Source organism: Cyanistes caeruleus, chromosome 1 (genome assembly GCF_971803275.1).
Source record: "Cyanistes caeruleus chromosome 1, bCyaCae1.hap1.1, whole genome shotgun sequence".
NCBI lineage: Eukaryota > Metazoa > Chordata > Aves > Passeriformes > Paridae > Cyanistes > Cyanistes caeruleus.
The window spans coordinates 40,001,949-40,026,800 of NC_141701.1; the positions used below are offsets into that span (position 1 = coordinate 40,001,949).

Genomic DNA, 24,852 nt, shown 5'->3' on the forward strand with positions numbered 1-24,852 from the left:
AGCTTACTGTCTAACCATTAGTGTTTGAAGAAGCTGTGAGTATGCTATTTATCTTACCCTTTATGTATCATCTGTGCTGTAGACTTACTCAGAGCAATAAGAGATTTTCTTTCTCCTGTGGAAGCTCTGGGTCTACCTGTAGCAGTTTCAGAGTGACAAAATGATTTATCATAAGAGTTAAATTATCAACGAGTGCTGAAACATAAGATAGCAATCTTAAATTTTTCCTGTATATTTTAATTGCAGAATGTAGAAAATTCTGGGGAAGATGCTAATAAGAAGTTGAAAATTGCCAGTAAAACTATTTATGAGAAGAAGTAACAGTATTTCCCTTCATTACATGGGAAGGAGACTATGGATTGCAGAGGATAAAAACAGAATTGGAGTATATTTTATGTTAGGATCTACTTCATCCTCAAAGAAATGATTACTTCTCAGGTTTGAGTCCCCATCTCAAGGACATTTCTGTCACACATCTGTTATTTTGCATTTTTATGCATCATCATTAAATGTGAAAATTTTAGACAGCTCTATACACATGATCATGAGCAATTACTGAAGTTCTGGAGAAAAGTGACCACAGTTAAAGCCATTATCACATTTGAACAAGCCTTTTATTCTAAGAGAGGGGATTCTGTACCTTTTAAGCCTCCTACATGACTTCTCACTCAGAGTTGACATAATTCAGTCTCTTGATTATAGGTTTAGAAAAAAAGTGGTTTAGAATAGAAAACTCAGTCATATCACAGACATTCAACAAGAGGAACATGAAGTAAAATTTCAAGATTGGAAAAGCCTGAAGGAAACCCACAGCCTCTCTCTTTCTCCAGAGTCTGGTTTTCTTGCTGCACATTTGAGAGGCAGCCAGTCTGGCTGATCCCAGCCTGTTCTGAAGGAGTAGGAATAGCTCGGGGTCCTGCCTTTTCACTCCCAGTTTGCCATTTAGAAAGAGTTCTGGTGGGGATTTCAAGGTCTGTGTGCAAGTTAAAGGATACTTGAACACACATTGGTGCCTTGCCAACTCCTGCTTGAGGGAGTATATGAGGGATAAGCTCTGAGGGATGTGATTCTGTACACACCACATCCCTGTTTCTGGCTGCAGCTGGGAGAATGGAGTGCTACTGGGAATTCTGGGCTTCTCACATGGTGTGGGACAGCTAGAAAAAAATGTACAGTAATTAAGGTGCTGCCCTTTTCTTTAGCTGCCAGCTTCTGACTTTGGAGTTGCAGGTGTAAAGGAACAGGGACACAATGAGAAATGTTTTGGACACACAGTTGTGGAGTTGAGACATGAGAGAGCTGATGGACCAGGCAAGGCATCTAAACTTAAAATTCCTCTTTTATTCAATGTCTAATAGTCTGAAATCCTGTGGGATTCAATAAGGTAAAGAGGATTATTTCTTGAGGCCTGGGAGTGCAGGGGAATTGAGGAAAGACAACTTGGAAAAGTGTATTATAATAAGCATTCATTCATAACAGAACTTATTTCTTGCTTTTCTTTTAATTTATCCGCATCTCGGTGTTTAGAAAGAAGTCATGTGAGCCTCCGAGCTGCGGGGACAGAGACAGTGGAGAACGTGTGCATCAGTGCAGAGTGCTGCTGGAGCCCTGGCAGAGCGAGAGGGAGGCAGAGGGAGCCTGAGAGAGAAAAGGCGAAGTGGTGGGAGCTGGAACAGCAGCAACTGCTGCTGCTGCTGCACGGAGCAGCTCATGCCTGGGAACCGGCTCTGCTGCCAGCACGCCTCTCTGAGGGCGCAGGTACCTCACATTCAAAAGTCCTAGGTGGTCAGTGGCACTTCCAGGAGCCAAGCACAGCGGCTTTATTCTTTTCTTTTCCTGCAAAGAGCACCTGTTTGAGGACTCCGCTTCTTTTCCTGGACTGAAAGGTATTTTTTGTCATTAATGTGTCTTTTCCATGAAAGCAGGTGTGGGATCAGGAAAAAATAACTCAGGGTAGGGTGCTAAAGCAGGTGTGCAGAGAGGTGGTGGATTTCTCTGTCTCCTTTTCCTTTATAGCAGAGCTCAGGCAATGAGGAGCCCCTGTTAGGATGGAGTTTGACTTAAAATATGAAAGATGGGAAAAGACAGGGTTAAAGTGTGGGGGTGGATCTGAGCTGTTCCCATCTGGCTTGCTTCACTGTGCAGCCTTTGAAAGTGGAGGAAAACTTTCCTTGTGCACTTGGAGAAGCAAAATCACATAGCAAGATGTAAAACTTGCAATCATTTAATATGAATGTGATTTGCTTAAATCTCTGCTTGGCAAATTACTGTTCCCATCACAGCAGAGCTCCCCTTAACACATACAAGTTTCAGAGGTCTTAATGTTCTGTGGCAGTGAAAATACTTCTGTTTCTTTCTCTCTCTTCCCTCTTTCCAGCTTACTTGCCTCCTGCTGGGTGCACTCTCCTCCTGGTTTCCCTCCTGCCTGTGGGGACTGTACCCCTATGGATGCCCCCATACAGATTTTCCGTGAGGAGCCAGACTCCACCTGCTCCCCAGGGCCCTGCCGACCCGCCAGCACCAGCAGCAGCTGGCTCTCGGGCTGGCCAGACTATGACAGCAATGCCACTGGGGCATTTGGGGACGGCCAGCACAACAACACCAGCATCTCCCCTGCCATTCCCATCATCATCACTGCTGTCTACTCGGTGGTCTTCGTCGTGGGCTTGGTGGGAAACTCCCTGGTCATGTTTGTCATCGTAAGGTAAGAGGTTTTGGGGACTGGTTGGAAGAGGCGCAAAAGATTGTCCCCAAATTTGGCAGGGTGGGGGATTGGGTGGATTATGGAAGCTCCACCATGAGGAACTGGAAAAAAGCAACTGAAATGACCCAAATCTTGTCAGTCACAGTGGTTTGCCTGGACTTGTGTTAGACACAGAAGGGACAAGCTGCTAAATGTGATAAATCCTGCAGCCTGAGGGAAAGCGCTTTCTGCCTGGAGCCGTGTTCGTTGGCTGCCCTCTAGGGATGAGACGCTGCTGGCATCCGAGGGAAAAAGGCTGGAGTGAAGGAAGGAAACTTCTACAAGGCAGCTTTTATTTCCACTGTGAGGAGACCCTGAGGGACAGCTTATGTGTCATGTGGACACTGATACATCGCTGCCTTGGCACCTAATGTTTTGTTTAACAAGGAGGGAAAGCCAGGAAATGATGAAGATAGGAGGAATGGCTTAGTATAAAGCAAGGGATGTTTTTTCTCTGCTCAGCAGAGTTTAACCCCAGTTGTTAGAAGAAAGCAGAGAAGGTGCTGAAATATCTTTTCCGTTGCTTTTCAGGAAAGAGGAGAAAGCTCTGTGTGTGTTAGTGAAGGTTTCAAACTAAACCACTTAGTGAAATACACTTATGCACTTATGCTTGCATTCACTCTTGTGTATTGGTGTATATTTTAGCCTGCACTGTTCTTCCTCTCCCTTTTTATCCTTTTCATTTGCAATCTATAGACATGCTTGGACAGTGCTGCTCAGCAGCGTGATAATCACGCAACTTTTTGGACTCTTTGCACAGCCTGTTTGAATTCTGATAAAGTTTCTGGGAAAAAGAATCCCAGAACTGTGGAATGTTCATTTCTCCAATGAAATCAGCTTGTACATGGAAAAATGGAGGTGTTGGAAGGGATTCTCTTTTGTAAAGCATGCATGATAAGGGTCAAGCAATTGCAGAATGATGAAGTAACTGTCAGACTTGATGTAAGCGGAAGTTATGAGAACCTCTGAAGTTGTTGATAAGGTACTTCCAAAAGACGAGTTATGATCAGGTGAATACTCTTGACTAATGAGAATAAAATTTCATTTACTAGTCAATGCAATAAAGAACTTTCTGTCACCAGTTTAAAAATGTGGTTGGCTCTAGTTTGTGATATTGTGATTTTTATACCCCTGCATGCCCTTTTGTCCTTCTTTCAGAGTAGAGATTTAATTTCCTTTTGTATTTCTCCTTTAAGAAAAGAGACTCCATACTTGACAGTCACACAGTTGCAAAGGCAGAGATTTTCTAAGGCATCATCAGTCAGTAACAAAGATAGCTGATTAACTGGCCTGGGCAGCAGAAGGAAATCCAAACTTAGACCTAGAAGTTGGCATATATATGCACTGGTGCGTATATATTTGCTTTTTTCTCTCCTGCTACCCTCCTAAGACTATTTTTGTGAGTCTCTATATAGCTATTGCTCACTTTCCTTCTAGTTCCTGCATTAGCCTTTCCTTGAATTTTCTCTTGGCCCATCTCTTGATTCCATGGTAAAAAAAAAATATTACAAAACACCCATTGGGTTTTTTAAAATTTTTTATTTTCTTTTTGTTATCATTCTCTCCTAGGTTTTTTGTGTGGCAAATGCCTTAAACACTGATAGAATCATTAGCTGAAGTGCAGGCATATACAAGCCAACAGTTTTAAACATTTCTCATAACCTTGAAATATTTCAAGTGTTCATGCAAAAGGTTTATTTTCTTCATTTTTGTCCAAACCTCTCATCTCCCTCCATTTTTTCCTCACATATACTCTTTGCATGTCTCAGGATGGGTTATAATGACCCATGAACAATGCATTACAGTGATGTACTTTTGTGAGGAAAGACAAGGTCTGTGGGAAGTCTGTGAGAGAAGATGGTAAGGGAGAGGCAGATCCAGTCCCCCACCCATCCCACAACACCTCCCCCTCCAGCTGCCACAACTCTAAAGTGGAATGGGGATATATTGTCTAATATTTTTAGAATAGTTCAGTTGGAATTACTACAATAATAATATAGCTCAACTGCCTGACACTCCACATCTGACACTGGGTCACTTTTTGGGTGATTAAAAAAAGACCCCTGGTGTTCTAAGACTTTCAGTCAAAGTGTTGAAGCGTCAGTGCTGTGGTAGATTTAGGAGACTCCAGAATCTTGACATGCCCCAGAATCAGGCTCAAATTCAGCCATAGCCCGTGGCATAGGCAGGCCTTGGCCAATTCCTTGCTTTGATACCACTACAGGACTGGATTTGCTACTTCTGCATAAGGGCTGCTAAAGAAGCTCATGGGAACCAGTGAGTCAGCATCTCAGCAGCTTGTGCTGCGTGAATGAAATCTCTTACAGGCCTGGAGGGGTGTTTTTCTGCTGAGAGGGAAAACTCGGAGTTTACTCAGAGGAAAAAAATAACAGGAGAATGCCACTTCAATCACATGCAAAAACTCCTGACAGAAAAGTATCTGAGTTTGATACAGGTCCTGAGAGGAGAGGTTTGTGTTGAAGTCTGATTGGGAATGGTCCTTTAGCACAGTGTTGACAGCCTGGCCTCTTAAGCCAGTTATCAGGAGACTTTGATTCTTCTCTTGGTTTTACTATCAGGCTTCTACACTTTTTCCTGTGCTGATGAGGTCACTTCATGGTTTCCTCACATGTAAAGTGGAGATACTGGCATTCACAGTCTGTAAAGACACAGCAACAGTTAGATTGAAAAGCCAAAGTCAAGTTATCTGACCTCACCTGAGGAAAGTCCTACAGCTGGGTGGGTCTTGGCATTACCAGAATCTACCCCAACCCCAAACCTTTTCTTTTGAGATTAGCTTTTCTTCTGAGGTCTCAGAAGATATTCCTGGAGGTAAAATATTTGGCTGAAGGGGATGAAAAATTCTATTTGTCCTTGGAACAGAAAGGCTTTTTTCTCCTTTCCTCTTCTCTCGTGACTTTTTTTCTTTAAAATTTAGTGCTGACTGTACGCAAAATGGTAGATTCTTGTGACAGTTTCACAGAACAGAATCTCCCAACTGAAGTTGCAGCTTTAACTATGAACTTGCACTTATCAAAACCAGAAACATACTCTGATAAAACTCTGGGAGATGCTCTCCCTTACCCTCTCCAAATGCACTTTTTCTATGTATTTATCTTAACTTCATTGTTTCTGAAGTAATTTACTGAGACCAACTGATATCAACAGGATCTCAAAGAGCCAATCCTGTATTTCTTTTAAAATTATCTTTCATGCTTCCAGTGAACTGAATAATTTTCTACATTCAAGAATTTTTAAGAAGAGGTTGTGTTACAGATATGTAGATTGATTCCTAAGGGAAAAGAGAAACCTTATAATCCTTCACTTAGTCTAATGTGGAAGAAAACATTTTACCACTAATACATTTTTGTTCTTATATTCATTGAACTGAACAACATCTTACATAACAGGAAGAGTGTATTAAGAAATGTCATATAAAATTGACTCCTTTTCAGATTGTTTTTAAAATTTCTTCATCTTTCATTCTAAATAAGAATGAAAATATTTTTTAAAAGTACACATCAATGAAATTGATCCAATACATTAGTTTAAATTAATAATAGATTTTGATACCATCAGAAGATCACTTGTTAAATTGTTTTAAATTGTTGTCCTAATTTTATTAAATTATATTTGGAAAGAATATTGTTCTGAAATGAAAATTTAAGCTCCAGAAGAGTCAACCTAACTGAATTACCTGTTCCTTATTGCTGGCAGTTTGCATGATTTCCTTCTTTTATGAAATCAAGGGTTTGGCTGTTAAAGGCAAAGGGTGAACTGTACTATACTTTGTGAAGTTTGGGATTTTTAGCCTTTCCTTTGCTAATCAAAAATCTGACAGCTTGCTACTACCAGCAGAGAGGCATCAAATGGATTGATAGCAATTCATCATGGATTTCAAAGAGCATTTAGCCTTACCTCACTGAATGGAGGTAATTTTGATCAGTTCTGCAGCATTAGTTCAAATGTGACATAATTTCCATCACAACTGTGAGGACTGATCATTACCAAAAGCTTTTACAGATGGCACGAAGAACAAGGCAACAGGAAACATGAAAGAGGACAGACTTAGAAAAGACTATCAATAGTTTGACAACACATTGACCATTTAAACAAAATGTTACTATTTCTAATACTTTTAAAACCCAGCAAGACAGTGACTAAGTGAGACCTAGGATTTATAAACTGACAAGAAACCAAACTCATGGTCATGCTGTGATAAGAAGAACTGATACTGAATATAGGCAGGGAGGGCAGAGGAAAGGCTTGAAAGGAATCTTTACTACAGACAGTATTAAAGAGAGGCTATAGCTTATAGTGAGCAATGTGTTTGGCTTCTGAAAAGTAATTTGGTATCCATCCAGACATTTCCGCTGGGCTAACAGCCAGGTAATCATTTAGTTCAGAGAACGGCATAACTGGAATCGGTGTCTGGAAGCAAGATGAATTACAGAGAACCTTTTTGAACTGGAAGAAAGTGAAAAATTAGAAGAACTTTCCAGTTTGGCTGCTGGCAAGGCAGAAAGCATGAGATAACTTTCTTGTCAGATGGGAGAGTGGTGGGTAGCTCACAATCCTGGATGAAGCAAAGGGTGCACAGTGAGGAGATGGTGTTGGGGAGGGCAGACTGGCTAAGCCCTTCTGGTGAAGAGGATGAGATGAGGGAAGAGTGGGGACCTTTCATTTAGGTATTTTTCTGAGAGAGGATTTTGAATTTGCTGAAAGGGTGTTGCAAAAGAAAATTCTTAACTGGGTGATTTGGATTCCTGGGACACATTAAGGAGAAAGGAAGATAATCTTCCCATCTTGCCCATTCTCACTGTCTAAACCGTGATTAATTGTCCCTTTAAGTTAAATTCTCTGAACCAGATGGTTCCTAAGAGGAGTTTTGATTCCAGTTACATATTTCTTTCTGAAGAAAAAGCATCCAGCTACACTTAACTTCCAGAAAGCATACTTCAGGTCTCCATTTTGGTCCTCCTGTCTCTAAATAACAGGTAATTCTCGCAAACTGAGGAATCTGTGCTCTTCTCCTTAAGGAAGACTTTGTGCTTTGCTTATTGCTATCTTCTTCTGTGAATTTACAGATATGAGGAAAAGGCAGTAGGAATATAATTTTGTCTACAGACAGACATGAGTGCATAAACTGGATTACTTGTGGGCAAAGGGGGTGTACAGATGCAACATGGATATTGGAAGAAGGATATCTGATCGTGCTGGCATTCCACAAAATGTGAAAAAGATATGAATGAAGAATATGTAAAGCTGCACAGCCCTTTTAAAAAAAGTACACAAAAATGAAATTGATTTAAGACATTGATTGAAGTTAATACTAGATTTTGATAACATCAAAATATTACTTGTTAATTTGCTTTAAATTGACATGGTTCATTGGGAAGCTGTCATGCCAGGCTATGAATTACATTTGAAATATTTATTTCTCCCAAAGCCAGAAGGTTCAGCTCTCATTATTTCTAATACTCATGCAACTTAAAGTTAATTTTAGGCAGCTTGCTGTTTTTGGTTTCGAGACATTATTTTTAATGAAATCTCTGTGTTTTCTGCATGAATATGAGTATGAGAAGACAATATTCTTCATTGTATGAATTTCTGCAAATTCATAGTAAGAAAGTGAACAGAACCTTTGTGTTTTCTTCATTTCTTATATTAATCCACCTTTGTAGCGTGCAGCTGCTCATCTCTGCTCCAAAAGAGTTCCCAAATTTAGCTGTGCTGCATGTGGAAACAGAGGATTTTATATTTGCTAAATGCAAATATACCACTGCATTGTTGCTAGTCCAGCCACAGTGGTTAATGTAGAGCAACTGGCAAAAGGCTCCTTGAGTAGTGACAGGTGAGACAGGTGAGAAGCTGCATGGATTAGTTCAGACAGTCTATTCAATGTCCATTTAGTGTTCACACTCAGAAAGGCTTTGTTTTACCATGCTGTGGGATGTTGGACTGCACCAGAACCTCCTGTTAGACTCACCTTTCAGAATGCCTGGCTTGTTTAAGGGCACAGGAGAAGAATATTTTTACCATGGAAGCTACAAGCTGTACTCTTCTGTTGATTGTGACTTAAAGTTTTCTGCATTCCACTTGAATCATCTCCTTTGGGAATGTATGTGTTCAGCTGGTCTGTTCTGTGGGCTTCCCTGAGGCAGGTAAAACAGATAAATTGGAGGAGTCCAGAGAAAACCTCCCAGCTGCCTCCTAAGAGGGACTGATGACCTCTTCCTGAGCTGGCTCACTACTGGTATGTGCATTTGCTGTCTTACCACATAATCCAACACCTTTATAGAATGAAGTCCCTTGTCTCCCATTAAACTTTATTATGGGAGTGTTGACCAGAGATCTGAGTCTCCATACATCTGAATGTGTAGCTGTCCTATAAAACACTCCCAGCTGTATCAGTTGTTATTCATCCCACTGGCAAAATGGAGATCAGGTGCATTGTTTTGGGAAGAAGAGTGATACCCATACCCCAAGACCCTGAGTGAGTGGTTTCTGAGCTCTTTCCTTCCTTCTGTCCTGCCAAAACCTCTAGGGGAAGCAAATATTCAATAACAGTTGTCTGCTTCCAACAAGGAAAGAAAGACCTTGAGAAATCTTTTCCTGGAGCTGTTACCCCTGCTTCCTTGAGCAATGAGATTTGTTCTCCTTTCCAGACAATCTCAGTCCTACTCAATTCTCTCTCCCATAAACCCATGGGAAGCACTTTGCCAAGGGAACTTATGTCCTTTATTAAAAAAAAAATAAAAAATAAATTCTTCCAGGAAAAAAGAATAATAGGAATAACAGGAAAAGTGGATGTTACCAGAGACAGAGATTCAATGTTCACTAAAGCAATGTTCTTGTGACAAGTAAAAAGGATTAGGATGGTCTGTGTAACACCCTGGGAACTCCCCATGGCATGACTGGTCACTGGGAAACATCTGCAGCAGCATGAAGTTTTTCAAGAGATAGAATAAGTTGCTTGACAAGGTCAGTATTCATCTCTACTCTCTATTGAGAGCAAAAAAATCTGGTTCATAGTCTAAACTAATTGCCCAGGCTCTTTCATAATATTATTAGACATAATGGTTTTAGATAAAATACCAGTTTAGTGAAATTCTGCATTCTCACTGATTCATTTTAAGCCACAGTGAATCACAGCACCTTGACCTCTGACCTCTCCTATCAAAGCCATGGAAGGAAATTTCACAGTACTTTTTTCTACCATTTTATAGTTTCTTCATAGAGAGGCTCTTGAGCTCACATAAAAATATTAAAAGCCTTTATCATAGAAGGAGAAAATTTAATCCATTTTTATTAAGTAGTGTGAATTTTCTTCCACATTGACCATGATATGTGCAGACTTGAACTAATTCAGAGCCTTGCTCTTTAGCTCAGGAAAAAAAGCTTTCACATCCAATCTAAATCCACAAGATCTTGTTCAGGCTCAGTTTATGGCTAGTGGAGAGAAGAAATGGGAGTGGAAAATTGTAAGGATTTTAACTGTATCTTTTGACATTCACATAAATTATGCTCTCTACGGGGGAGAATAAAAGACAAAATTGTGCTTTTCTTTTTTGAGTTGCTTTAGAATTGGAATCCTTAGATGCTTATTAGTGAAGAGAATTCCACTTTACAATATAATTTTGTAGACAACAATTTTTCGTCGTGTCCTAAAAGATTTGATGATTAAGACAGGCAACCATTAAATATGTGCAGTAACAATGTTTTCCTTTATTTCAAGTGTCACCTGAGGTTCTCTGCTGCTAAAATGTGGCAATTTAAAGCATGATAATGTTGTATAACCCAATACAAACATGAAAACGGCATCATATTAATTTTTATATTCTTTAAATGATCTTAGACTTAATTTCATCTTGGCATAAGATTTTATATTGGATTACGAATATTCAAGAGAGAGCTGAGCCATCCTTTCAACATGGTATGGGTTTGGAATAGATCCTCCTGTCTTGTTTTTCTGGTTTTTTTCTTCTTATTCTGACGCAGTATTATAGTGAGTGTACTCAGAATACAGTCTTGAGGTTTAGAGCTTTCCTGACTAAGCTTTTCAGCTGCTTGATCTCCATATACTTCATTCAGAGTAACCTGGCGGAACAGAGCCTGCATCCTGCTGATAGGTGTTTTTGCAGTTTGCTTTAGATGTACTTAAGCTTTAATTTTCATTCACTTACCCAGGTATCTGTGAAAAAAATCTGTGTTTGCTATTCCTCATTCTATTTTATGCTTTTGTACTTTCCCTCTGCAACTGGAGAATGCTGTAGTATATTTGTTAGTTTTGCTCCTTTCCCCATCCCTCATTTCACACTGCAGGGAACATTTCATTATTTCATCCTATTACAGTTACATGAAAAATTTGACCAGAGCCTCTTTCTCACCTTTTATCAGCCTTTCTGATGTTACAGTGTACTTTAGAATCACACTCCTCTCCTCTGCTTGAGATAATAACTTTAAGGGGCTCTTCTAGCAGATTTTTTTCTGAAGGCACACCAGATCCTTGGTAGCATGCTTCCCTCTTCTGTTACCACAATTTCATTGATAGCGTAGGCTGAAGGTGTGATTTCTTCTTATTTACTGTCTTAAAAGCTTGTCTTAAAAGCATGTTCTACTCCAGAGGGAAAAGAACAGTAATGATGAGTCGACTGAGAAGCGGGGGAAAATTTCTAGGGGTCAGTCTCAAAGTACTTTCCATTTTTGGAAAGCGAACAATGCCTAATAGTTTTGAGAATTTTGTTTTTGACATGCAAGTAAACACAATTTAAAACTTGTTCCTTAAAAAATTCATCATATACCCATCAAAAAAAAAGTTCCATATGAAAGTGTTGTGTTTCATCTTGACTATTTTTCTGCTGTTTTGATATATCTTCCAGTTTTTAGTCTACAGAGGCTTGAGGCCTGCTTATAACTTTTCAAACAGTCTTGAGATCCACTAGCTTAAGTGATCAGTTTTTTTATGCTGCTTGAAATTAGATTCTAGCACCTGGTTTAAAAGAGGGACTTCCTATTCTTATAGGAACATAATCTTCCTATTCTTCTATTGTATTAGAAATATTGCCATTCTCTTAAGAAGTCCCACTATTTAACAAATCATTTTTTAGACGTGGGATTTCCCATGAGTAGTTTATAGAGCCATGGACTATAAAACTATAATAATCATTGAAACTTGTACCTCAGGCACTAAGAAAATGTGTGTAATTGCTACTGTGCCACCTATGCTGCACTTATGTCCAGGTTTACCCTCTCTGTCCTGCTAAAGCAATTGAAGCAGATAGAAATATTTTTAACTTCAATGAATTCAGATATTTGATCAAGAATTTTAATTTTTCAAAGGAAGACAGGATTCCCCTAACAAAATCACTGTTTTTACCTTGTTCAAGTGGATGGAGAGTAGGGTGAGAAAAGCCCAGACCACAAGAAAATATTTCCTTCTATGTTTTGGTGCAGTAGAATGAGTTATAGGAAAGCAGTCAAATCCCTCATCTTGTGGACCTTATCAGGGTCTGCTTAAAAGGTCTGGCAGCAACAGCAGTCACTCCATTACTTTATTTGGACTTTTGACTAAATCTGCAAGTACATATCTTCAAAGGCATGTAGGCATTTAATAATTTTCAAGTGTTTAATTAAAAACATTCAAAGGAGTTTGCATGATTAAGTCAGGATTCTCAAGGGCATTTCTGAATTTTAGAAACTTCTTAATGAATGTATGACTTTATCTATACTGCCTAATAACTTTAAAGGCCAGTACCTCATTTATACAGGCCAATATTTCCTGGGAAAAAATAATCAAGGTCTTTACTAGCCCTATTTTACAGCACTTTGCTATTCTTCCACTAGAAGAATAGGGAGGAGAAAAAGGGGAAGGGGTACTGGGAAAATATGGCATATAGAGCTGTAATGACACACGCATCAAAGAATTGAATTAAGCTTGCAACGAATGGGAAATGTGAGATATAAAGACTTTCAGATATTAGCTTTTTCAAGGTTAATAAAAGCTTCTTGGATATTTTCTCTCAGTTTTCTGATTTTCTTAAAGGAAAAAAGGTCAAGCTGATTCTTCTATATTTTGAAAGCAAACTTTCCCTATCCAAACCCTTGATGAAGTTTGTAAAGATCTACAGAAATAATGATTCAGGAGAATGATTACTTGTGTCACCTCTGCATATCAAAGGTCATTGTATTTCTTCTGAATGTTCCTGTGTTGAGTCTTGTAACTTGCATTAGACTGACTCAAACCCTTTGTAAAGCAGCAGACCTTGATTTGCAGGCATCAGTGGATGGAAAAATTACCCCTTTCTTTTTCCTCATAATAATCACCTTAGCTGTTAGGAAACAGCTGACATTGTTTCTATGTTGAATTTGTCTCTCTTAAGAGTTTTACGTATTTGTTCTTGTCATGCTTTTCTGTGTAGTCTGAAAGAAGTCTTCAGTACCTGCTATTTTCTCCCTGTGAAGGTCTTCAGACACTGTAATCAAGTCACCTCTTGGTGCTCTTTTTGATAAACTAAATGTGCTCAGCTCTTTAAGTTTGTCAAAGAATTTTCTCCAGTCCCTTCACTTATTTTTAGTGCTTTTTATGCAGCCATTCCAACTTTCTACAGTCTTGTTTTTTGCAATATGAACAAGACTGCAATTCCAAATATCATCAGTGATGTCTATAGAAGTAAAATTGTCCTTCTACTGTTCTATTTCATTTAATGGAAATGAGTCCATTTAGCAGGGAGTTTTGAGTGTTTAGTGAACTTCTATTTGGCCTTATAGCTGTGATACACTTGAGGACAGTATTTTTTATTTTCTTTTTGGTTAACCAGGAGGGAAGTTTTTTGTCTGTTAATATGTCTTATATTTGTTTTTTTTTCTAGACGTAAAGACTCATATTTGTGTTTGAACAGTGCCATAAGAGCTATAACATGACCTAGAGGACAGAATTCCTCCTCTCCTGGAGGTTCTGTTGAGGAGATTTATCTAGTGGAGGGCAGAAGCCCATCTCTGACTGATAGGTTGGTATGTGGGCGAGAAGGATGTATTCTCTCTTCCCTTACAGTTTTCTCCCCTTTGCTTCAAACCACCATTTGGCACTATTTCCTTGATAAGTCTTAATTAGAGTGTTAGAAAAACCAATGCTATTTTTAACATTTCATATTGGTCATAAACTGAAATTCCTGCCCACATTTTATTTGACAGCTAATTTACATTTTGGCCACAATTTGACAGCACTGCTCGATTTCTTTTTAAAATAATTTTTATTCTACACATCAAACTTTTTAAAGGCAAGCAGACACATTGTCCTATGTGTTCATTGACTAAAGTGGTTGAATCTTTTATTTTCACTGTAAATTATTAGCCACATACAGCAAAATGTAGCTATATGTGTTTCTATGTGTGTTACATGTGCATATTCTAGTTTGGACACACATTCATAATATGCGACTGAAGCAGGTTTGAGAAGGAAAATCTCATTAAATCCAGTGATAAATTTACAGCAATAAGCAAACACAAGTATTGAGGACAAGCATTTCAGAAGGGAGTGATAGGTAGATTTTAGCAGGCTCTCCATGATCCTTTGTGTCCATCACAGGGAGGGAAGCAGTCTCCACAGGCTGTCTCCAAGATTGCTGTTGGGGCTGAACAAAACAGGGTGTCATCTCAAAAAACAGATCCTATTTTTCTGTGTAGGCTGAGGTTCCTACCAGCTGGACAAAACAAGGGCTTACTTTTGATGAAATTAAAGAATGCAGAAAAAAATACTGCTATGACAGTTTTTTCCCCACTGTGGTATCCTTCTTAAACAACAGTGACCTTTTACATTGCCAGTCATAAAAGAAAGGACTGGGAAAAGCTGATGATAAGAAAGGAGAAGAAATTGGCAAGGAAGGAACAAGGAAGGTAAATGACTAATACTGTATCAGCTGGCACTGTAGCGAATTCAGGGAAGACAAACTATCATATAAGAAGCAATCTGGCCCAGAAGACACAGCAATTAACTTGTTTTATTACTGGAGAATGGGATAACAGTTTCTTCCACAGACCAAACCCAGAAATCTCACAATCACTGACAGATAGCTATAAGAAAAGGAAGCAAAAAACATTTTGATCTCTTCAAAATTTAACAGTGATATTTTCTTGTAGAGGGATTTGAGAAAATAGAATTGAAATTTGTCTGATTAGATGAAATGTATTCATATACCTGGTTTGCCTGTGGTAAATAGCTCTAACTGCCAATGTAAGTGCTGAGAGATTTAATAGAGTGTGTTCACTTTTATTCCAAGGGTCTTGCATTTGTGTGCATTTCTATCACAGATGAGAAAAGACATAAAAAACCCCAGCTATGGCAAAACCTGACTGAAACTGTTGCATAACTGAATGGACATAATCATACCTAGTAAAGCCCTACTTTTTTTATTCTGCAGGTACACGAAGATGAAGACAGCGACCAACATCTACATCTTCAACCTGGCTATGGCAGATGCACTTGTTACCACCACCATGCCTTTCCAAAGCACCGAGTACCTGATGAACTCCTGGCCCTTTGGTGACGTGCTGTGTAAAATAGTGATTTCTATTGACTATTATAACATGTTTACCAGCATTTTCACCCTCACCATGATGAGTGTTGATCGGTACATTGCTGTCTGTCACCCTGTGAAGGCTCTGGACTTTCGTACACCTCTCAAAGCAAAGATAATCAACATCTGTATCTGGCTGCTGTCCTCGTCTGTTGGTATATCAGCAATAGTTCTTGGAGGCACCAAAGTAAGGGAAGGTGAGTGTGAGCATTCAAAAATTCAGTCTTTTTATTTCTCAGCTGACAATAAATTGTAGGTTCAAATATTGATCAAACCTTATTTGTTCCTTCTTCAAAAGTACATCTAAATTGCTGACATTTTGAAATATATAGTGAAACATCACAGTAAAATATATAAATCATTTAAGCTCAGATGCCCTTGCCAAATTAAAGAACAAAACACACCTTGGAGCACTGCCTGTGCTAGAATGAGTCCATCAAAAACTACAAGCAGACAGCTGGGAAAAGATTATCAGGAGTTTAATCACAATGGGCAAACCCACGATCAGTTTAGGCTGAAAATTGAAATGTGGCTTTAAGGTTCTTTTTGTTTTTAAGGTGTTGTGAGAGTAATTCCAATGAAGTCCCAAGAGCAGAAACTAGAATTCTTGGGAGTTCATTATCACCAGCTGTTTCACAGAACTTGAAGGCATGGTGAAGAAAGAAAAAGTCAGTAGCTGGAGAGAGAAGAGTAAGATAAATTATGTATGACAATATCTCAAGATCATTTTTAAAAAGGATAGGAATTTATATGGAAACCTGGAAAAGCTGACAATAAGAACTGTGACAGGAAATGGAAATTCAGGCTATGACAAGGAAAGAGCTACAAGAACACAAAGTCAGTGAAAACTCTATGCAGACCATGTGTAGGCTTTTCTTGAAATTTTTGTTCCATGAAGGACTGTGGATTTAGCCCCTATAGGTCCTGACTCATTACCCTGCTAGGGGATTAATCTGATTTCAAGATCTTCCTTGAAAAGGAAGGAGGAGAAGCATTTTCACACACATGTGCTTCAGATCCACAGGTGTGAGTGCAGTGCAGGGGCATCTCAGTGTCTTCTAAGGGCTGGAGACTTCTAATGGTGTCCTTGGGTTGGGGTCATCCCATTGCTGGATGGCTGGATAAAATACATGGCATTTATGTGGTAGGAGTCTTCTTTGAGATGTAAACAACCTTTTGAAAAATTATTCATAATTTCCTGCACTATCAACCTTTTTTATTTAGATCAGTTTCACTCCTCTCAAGACAAATGTTTACCTAAGGACACTGTTTCATCTGGCAGAGACAATAAATGCTTTCTGTTAAGCTGTTTGACATAGATCAGTGTGAAAAATCGTTTCAGTAACAGCTGCTCAAGGGCTAATAGATTTGGCTGAAGATATATAGATTTTTTTTCTTGCTGTTAGTCTTCTGTTATGTAGGTGACAGAAAAGTCCTCTGGAAGCTCTTCTTTCAGTGCTTTGGGGGATCACGTGTCCTGGTCTGCAGTGCTGTAACTCTTCTCCCCAGTAAAGTTTTGACAGGCTCTATAAAACAAGGTCTAGCTGGGGAAACATTAACTTCAGGCGTGTTTGGGAAGGATGCCTTGCTACGTACGAGATCTTGAAGGCCATGGGACATTGGCTCAGACAGGTGTTTTGCTGGAGCAAGCTCAGCTAATAGAATATTCCTGTCATTCAATGCCAGCAGAATGTTTAGATCAAGGGGGTCCTCTGAGGCCAGCAATGATTAAATGCCTTTTCCATGCCATGTAGAAGGCAGGCCTTTTTTTTTAGCTTATGAAACAGAGACTGGTAATACAGAAGACAGCTGGGCTAAATGATGTTGGAAATATTGGCAACTGCTTGTCAGCTGCTACTGTTCCTCCCTGCTTGTCTGATCTAAGGTCTCTCTTGGGCATTTAATGTCAATTACCTTGTCTGGTGTGCTCATGAATTGTGCTGATAAATGCTGAAGTGGAAAGGCGAGGATGCTCCCTTTGCCTGACAGCTGGAGCTCAGGCCTGAAACTTTATGTAATGTTGGTTAAAACAGTTGTTGTTTATATGCTTCTGGGCCTCTTTTGGATTCACATTTAAGAAACAACTGAACAGCAAATGGAAAGTGATTATGCTTGAGGTTATATATATATATATATATATATATACATTTATATACATATACATATATGTATATATACACATATATATACACACATATACATATATATATACAGACCCTACTCAGTTAATCCATTTTGTTATCACAGTTCAGAATTGCTCCCAGGTGTGTTCTTTTAGATACATTTTTCCATTTTTCCTGCAGAATGAATTTTACATCTGTGTGAATTTTCCTGCTCTGGCCTTAATGGAGCTTTTCTTGCTGAGAAATTGTTCAACTATCAAAAAAATAAAGATGTAAAATTAAATATTCATATAGTAAGGATATGAAGGGTATAAAAGTGACACAATCAATATGATATATCTAAAATGTAAGTTTCCTAGATCAAGATTAATCTTAAATGGTAGTTTATCAAGCACATTATAAAATATATTTTTACTGAATACCATATAGAATTCAGGATTTTTCCTTAAATATATCAAATGAATTCAGAATATTTGGCTTTCAAAGTGGACAATGTCAGTATGAAATCTGAAGTTTATGACACTCTTCATAGTTCTGCAACTTTTCAGGCAGTAAAAATAAAATATAAATTAGATTTTATTATGTTCTATTTCCAAAATTTCAGAAAATTAATATGGTATTGTTATCATGACCAGAATTTCTATTAACTGTTTCCTTCTTGTAAACTGGGAAACTGTAAATGGATTCTATAAGGTACTATATAAATATTATACTATACATAAATATATATATACACACTATCTATAAAGCATTACGTATATCAAGTGCAATACACGAATATTAATGAATTTAGAATAAGATTTTTCCATAGAAAGCAAACCACAATGAGATGTAAGATGATAATTAAGTTTGTATTTGATAATTTGGCATTCTAAAACAACATTGCCAACCACAAATTATAGCAAGATGTAGTAAGGAAGTCCTAATAATTTTGATAAACATGTGAAATTATGCCAGTAGATCTGAAGAGGCCATTTCTTCTGGGAGTGAGATTCAGAGGGTAGCTAGATGTGGTCTGGGGCGGCCATCCCCAATCACACCTCATTTTCATCCCACACATCTGGAGGCAGATTTGCTAATTTAGATAATACAGCTGCATCCTGATTTTATGTCTGCTGCAAAGTCATGATCTGCTGCAACTAACAGTAACAATTGACAGAAAAAGTACTTTGAAGATGATTGTTGGCATTTCTAGAATAGAATTAAGTAAAAGCAATAATGCTTATGAAAACCTATATCACAAAGGATTTAGATAAGTTCACAAGTCATACTTGTGCTGTCATATGTGTATCCTGCATCTGCCTTGAAAAATGTCTTTTTCACTTTCAGCTTGCAGAATCATACATATTATTTAAAATAAAACCTCAAAATATTTAGCTTTTTGAGCTGTAAATGTTTACTATTAAAATGTTTCTGTATTCGATATTGCCCAGTTACAGCTTTCTGGTATCAAATCATGGAAATGTGAGTATGGCACTATAATGATAACTTCCTCCCATAACTGTTTTTCAAAACAAATTCTCTGCAATATTTTTTTGATTTGGAAAGCATTTTTATAGCAGGGAAATTTGGCCTGACTGTTTTTTTCTGACGTGTCCTAATGGAGACAGATGTGAAAAAGTGATGTGCAGGAGTATACTGAATGATTCCACTCTTAGATCTGAATCAATGAAAAACAATACATAATAATTTGTAGAGGAATGACAAACTCAGTGGGGAAAATGATAAAAAGTACAAAGAACTTTACAGGATAAAATCTAAGCTACAATTCAGAGTGAAAAACCCCTGTCTTACCCTGACTTATCTTCAGAAGAGTTGAACTACTGACAGTAGTTGTAAATTTGCCCCTACTTTTCCCTTTTCATTTATCTTGTTATTTATGTTTCCATATGTTTTATAGTCTGGAAGGCTCTGATGAGATCAGCAAATGAAACATCAAATATTTAATTCCTTGGCCACCTCTTGTCAGATGAAATATTTCTGTTAAATACATTCAGGGGACAACCTGAGGCTCTGAATCCTGGCATGGGCAATGGGAAAGGGAGTGAGCTGATCTCTGTGGCCCAGATCCTGCAGTCTCTGCACAGGCTGCATTTTCAGTGGCACAATCTGCAAAAAGAGTAGCTTCCATTTCATTCCATGCACACATGTACTTCAGTTGCTTCTGTTTGACAGAAAAGAAGATGTTTCCAGTTTTTCTGAATGTAAGCACTTGTGTGTACTCTATTTGTGCTGCAAAAGGCCCATGGGAAAAGGTTATTGCACAATTATCATATATTGGCAAAATTTTATTACTATCAAAACCTCCTTCAGCTTCTACCATTCATGTTATCAAAATTTTTTCTCCACTCACAGATGAAAACATATGCAGTTTGATGATAATGATGATATTTCTACTTCACTGAACATGGTACTCAGTCTTGCTTTAAATCTCAGTGAGATTCAAATAGAAACGACTTTACAGATTTTGTTTTTGTGCTCTGCTTTTTTAGGTCCTCCCATGGGAAAAAAAATTCATACAATATTTTTCATTTATAAAAGCTCAAAACTCAGTAATTTCTAGAGACAGCTGCATAAAACCAGTTTCAATAGTAACTGAAAGCTTCCTTGGAGTGATTTAATGATAACTCCATTTATTAATATCGCAGTACATGCTAATCACTTTTCCTAGGTTATGCTATGATAATGACATTGTTTAGAATATCTAATAACAAGGCAATTTTCTTCTTGCTTCCTTCATTTTTAGATACCGCTAGCACTGAATGCTCCTTGCAGTTTCCAGACAGAGATTATGTGTGGTGGGACATCTTCATGAAAATCTGTGTCTTTGTCTTTGCATTTGTTATTCCAGTCCTCATTATAATTGTTTGCTATACCCTGATGATTCTGCGCCTGAAAAGCGTGCGGCTTCTCTCCGGGTCTCGAGAAAAAGATCGAAACCTGCGTCGCATCACCAGGCTGGTTCTTGTGGTTGTGGCAGTTTTTATTATCTGCTGGACTCCTATTCACATCTTTGTGCTGGTGGAGGCCTTGGGGGACGTGTCCCACAGTACTGCTGCCATATCCAGCTACTACTTCTGCATCGCTCTGGGTTACACCAACAGCAGCCTCAACCCAATCCTTTATGCGTTTTTGGATGAAAACTTCAAGAGATGCTTCAAGGACTTCTGCTTCCCCCTCAAGATGAGGATGGACAGGCAGAGCACCAGCAGAGTCAGAAACACTGTGCATGACCCAGCTTACATGAGGGAGGCAGGTGGGGCAAACAAACCTGTATGACTAGTCGTGGAAATGTCATCTTACTGTCCTCAGGAGAGAGAGGAGTCCAATGACCTAGGACTGACGCAGATTACCACTGCAGTTTGAAATTGACTCACCCAGACAGACATTTCTGGAATATTTCAGAAATCCCAGCAGTTTCAGCTAAAGCAAGTTTATTATTGATAAACAAGAACCGCCTGAAAATGAGCTCAGATGAAAAGGACCTGGATGATAGCCAGGTTTTGGCACCGTATCTGTTATACTCGAGCCAGCACTAAAACACACTTTTGCAGAGAGAAGAGATAGTGTCACACCAGGTGATTCTGGATAAGAATGGTTCTGGCTCTTCTCTTTACAATATGTAACATTGTAATAAGCAACATTTGGTCCTAAAAGAACTATACCAGAAGCTTCTGCCCCAGCAGTGATTGCTTCTAAAGTAGGAAGTTTGACAACCTCGTCCTCTTTAACAGTGTTAGGTTTCTGTGAACAATACCAGAGCTATAATCAATATTGTCCTCAATTAATATATCTTTGTAACCTTTGTTTGTGCTGTGAAAATCCAATTTAAGCATGATCTACCTACACACCAAAGTGATTTTATTGTGTCTGTGTATGATAAAGCTTTTTGGCATTCAAAAATATTGGAATTTAAGGAAAATTGTTATCACATGTTTGATCACCTGTGTGTAATGTTTTGTATGTGTGATTTTCCAAGGTGGTTGTTTCTTTATTGAGTCTGAATAATATAATATGCATTTTCAGAGTGTATATTGAACAAGAGGCTAGAAAACTTCAAATGCTTCATCAAAATTGATGAAAAGCTGTGTTACATTCATTCCATGGAGGAAACACTCTCATGTGTAACTTGTTTTCCTGGACAATATGTAAGCAGGCTGAAATAAATATCTGACAAATTAGAAACAAGTTAAGTAGCACATGAACTAACTGGATTGATACAAAGGAAATTAAATATTACTGGATGATTTAATGGCATTTGATGGAAAAAGTTCCTGGTTTATTGATGTTAATATATTTTTTTTTATGCAGGCCATTAATTCAGTAATTTTCTCTGTTTTCCTGTGAAGATGGAGGTGTCAAGGCACAGCTAAATAACTTACTAGCTTGCTGAAGATAAGTTTATGGTTAAACTGAGCCTAACTTCCAGTCTGCAGACTTTTGTCTTCCTGAAGTTATATATTGCAACTCCCACTACTGCTGTTGCTGAAATCTGGAGGAATGCTCTCATTGCCATCACCCTGAACAGATACACAGATACAGATATATATCTTGTTAATTTTGTTCTTTTACAAAAGAAACTATAAGGTGGGTGCCTTCACTTCATGGCAAATTTTCTCAGAAACACAATCTGATTTGGTCCTAACAGACCAAGAATGCTTTATGCACACCAGCATAAATAATGAGTTTTTTGTTGGACTAGCTGGCAGTCCAGTTCTGGAGGAAGTGCTGAAGATATTCAGCCTTCTGCAGGACTTCCATATACTCTATTGTTAATACAGTCATATATATCAAATATTTTTGATACCAGGTTGATAAATGCTGTTATTGTTGAAATATTCAAGATAACTCTTTCTGAACAAGTCTAGTGCTTTCTGATTTTTTTCTATGTGAAGAATGAATAGCTGACCTCAGGATGCTTGCTTTACCTGGGGAAATGAATGATGTTCACACAATGCTGAGTCTGATCTCCTATTCTGTCATTCATTCATTTTCTTAACATGCATCCACCTTTCTAAATTAAGTCCTGACCTTTAAATGGCCACAAAAAAAGAATGTTTAAGGCAAAAATTGAAAATCCAAGGTGTTTATCAAGTTAGGAGCAAGTGAAATGGGAAAGAACTAGAATCTAATGAACTATTTTCATTCAAAATAACCAATGTTCTTGTTCATGACTTACCATTTGCATATGTATGTCTGTGCTTGAATAGCGTTTTTGTTCTACACATTATGTGCAATGCTCTGCATTGTAATGAAAAATCACTGTTCTTAATTTGCAAAAAGGAGGCTTCTAATAATATTTTTTCAGGTTTATGTTTTGAAGAAGAAGATCATCATTTCTATCACAGTGGGAGGAAAGTATAACTTCCTAACAATTAAGCTTGCAAAATGTTATAAGAATGTGTCCTAAAGGTTTATTTCTATCATGGATCATTAACAGCCAAATTAGTCTGAATGCAGTAGAAAGATGTCTCGGAAGTTTTCTTGTCAAATTGAGCAGCTTTTGAAGCTACACTTCACTGAACAACAGCAGAAAACTGGCCAAGGTATCTTCAGCACACGAGGAAGAGCATTAAAAATGATACTATGGTTTTGCTCACAGGATCTGCCTCGAGATGACTGAATTCCCATTGCAAAGCACTTCACATTCTTTGTGACTCCAGGCCAATGACTTGCCTTGTCTCTTGCTCTGGCTCCAGGAGGCAGCAAGAGGTGAAGGCAGGGTAGGAGCTGCCTGGGCCAGGAGTAGGTCTGGGTGGGGAATGGGGCAGCAGGGACAGGCTGTGCTGTCCCATGGGCCCTGGAGGAAGGCAACATGTGGCAGACACACGTGGGCAGCCTGGGAATTAGTTGTACTTGCTGCAACCACTCTTACCTCCCTTTCTTTTTGGAGGTTCCAAAAATTCAATACTGCAAAAGCATGGTCACGGACCTGCTTGTGGGCCTAAACTCCAGTCAATCAACTAGTGTGGATAGTTAACATCTCACTTTCTGTGTTTTCTGCTTCTTTTAACTGAGAAATCTTTTATTTGGAAAATATACTTGGTGTTCTGGTCCAGGACAGAACAACAGATGGCAGAGAAATAATGCTCAGATGCTGAGAAACCCCAAGTTTTGTTAATGAGCAATACCTCAACATGCTGAGAAATTCAGAGGAAAACTGAAAATTCCATTTTTTTTCCTGTGAAAGGCAAAGGGAAAACATACCAATATGAGCCAGAATTCCTTTTGGTTCTGGTAAATTAATGAAGTCTTTGCAAAGAAGACAGGGAGATTGTGCTGGGATTTTTATTTTCCTTAATTGTTTATCAATTCTTAATCAAATAATCGTTGTAAATATATGGCTGTTTTCTTCCCATTGAAATTTTTTCTTCAGCAAAAATGTGGATTCAGCAAAAATGATTGAGTTTGTGATAACTTATGTAATCTGTCAAATAAAAAAAATTAATTGTGCCTGGATAATTTTTAACTGCATCTTACAGGTGTGCAATACAATATAGTGAGTGCATCTATTCAATGCCAGAGTGATAGACTGAAAGATATTTCAATTTGATTGGATATTTGACTGAATCAAAGTATTTTGGCTTGGGTCTTTCTTTTTGTTGGACTGCATGTGGCTTGGGAACTGTTGCTGCATAAAGCCCTGATGTGCAAGGTGGAATGATCTCAGACTCAGAACACTTAGTTAAAAGTGTTTTGACATCCAACTGTGTGGCTAATGCAAGAGTGTGCAAGCACTGGGAGCTGCTTGCTGAAGGGAAGCAGCTGAGAGCAGGAGCTGCTTCCCCTGCTGCTTTGGGACAGGTAAAACCTGTCACACACTGTGTGTAAGGACTGCTCAGCTTTAGGTTACACCACTGTGATTTAGCCACAGCTGGCAACAAAAAACAACAGAGTCACTTTCTCACTGCCTGTTCCCTCCCCTCCAAAAAACTTGTGGGTTGGGATAAAAACAGTTTATAATAGAAACAAAGTAAAATATACTAATATTAATACTAATGCTAACACTATTAGTAATAAAAAGGAGACTGTGCCTGTCTCTTCTTGGCCAATTCCTCCCAGTTTACACACTGAGCATGAAATCCTGTGGCATGGGATATCTCTTTTGGCAAGATTGGGGCAGCTGTTCTGGCTGTGCTCTCTCCTCTCTTCTTGTGCCTGCTGGCAGAGCATGGAAAATTGGAAAGTCAGGGTAAGACTTGCTTGGCCACAAATAGAACATCAGTATGTTATCAACATATTCTTTTACTAAATCCAAAACACAGCCCAGTACCTGCTGCTCGGAGGAAAACTAATGATAACCCAGCTGAAACCAAGACAATAATTTCTGGAAAAGATTCTTGGAAGTTACCAGTGTACTTCCCTTCCAACGTTGATTTTTAGCTGGCAGCAAATCTAAATTCTCTTATTC

The 24,852-nt window shown here is 38.4% G+C and overlaps 2 protein-coding genes across 2 annotated transcripts in view; both read left to right on the forward strand.

Annotated features, from left to right (window-relative positions):
* Positions 1 to 2,498, forward strand: part of ATP6V1H (ATPase H+ transporting V1 subunit H) — a 127,688-nt gene extending 125,190 nt beyond the window's left edge. Inside the window, exons 18-19 of the transcript XR_015286563.1 lie at positions 1,528 to 1,886; positions 2,378 to 2,498. The gene's annotated coding sequence lies outside the window, so the exon portion shown is untranslated. The remainder of the gene's footprint in view (positions 1 to 1,527; positions 1,887 to 2,377) is intronic.
* On the forward strand, positions 2,384 to 23,910 carry OPRK1 (opioid receptor kappa 1). Its single transcript, XM_023921048.2, has 3 exons — positions 2,384 to 2,704; positions 15,163 to 15,515; positions 20,188 to 23,910. The coding sequence occupies exons 1-3, from the start codon at positions 2,445 to 2,447 to the stop codon at positions 20,718 to 20,720; spliced, it is 1,146 nt and encodes a 381-aa protein (XP_023776816.1). The 5' UTR covers positions 2,384 to 2,444; the 3' UTR covers positions 20,721 to 23,910.
* The last annotated feature ends 942 nt before the right edge of the window (positions 23,911 to 24,852 follow it).

What these genes read in the sequence shown, in the direction of transcription:
- OPRK1 (XM_023921048.2), top strand. Translation starts at nt 2,445, where the DNA reads ATGGATGCCCCCATACAGATTTTCCGTGAGGAGCCAGACTCCACCTGC. An exon ending in GTCATGTTTGTCATCGTAAG is followed by an intron (nt 2,705 to 15,162) that starts GTAAGAGGTTTT and finishes TTTATTCTGCAG; the next exon opens with GTACACGAAGATGAAGACAG. An exon ending in AGGCACCAAAGTAAGGGAAG is followed by an intron (nt 15,516 to 20,187) that starts GTGAGTGTGAGC and finishes CTTCATTTTTAG; the next exon opens with ATACCGCTAGCACTGAATGC.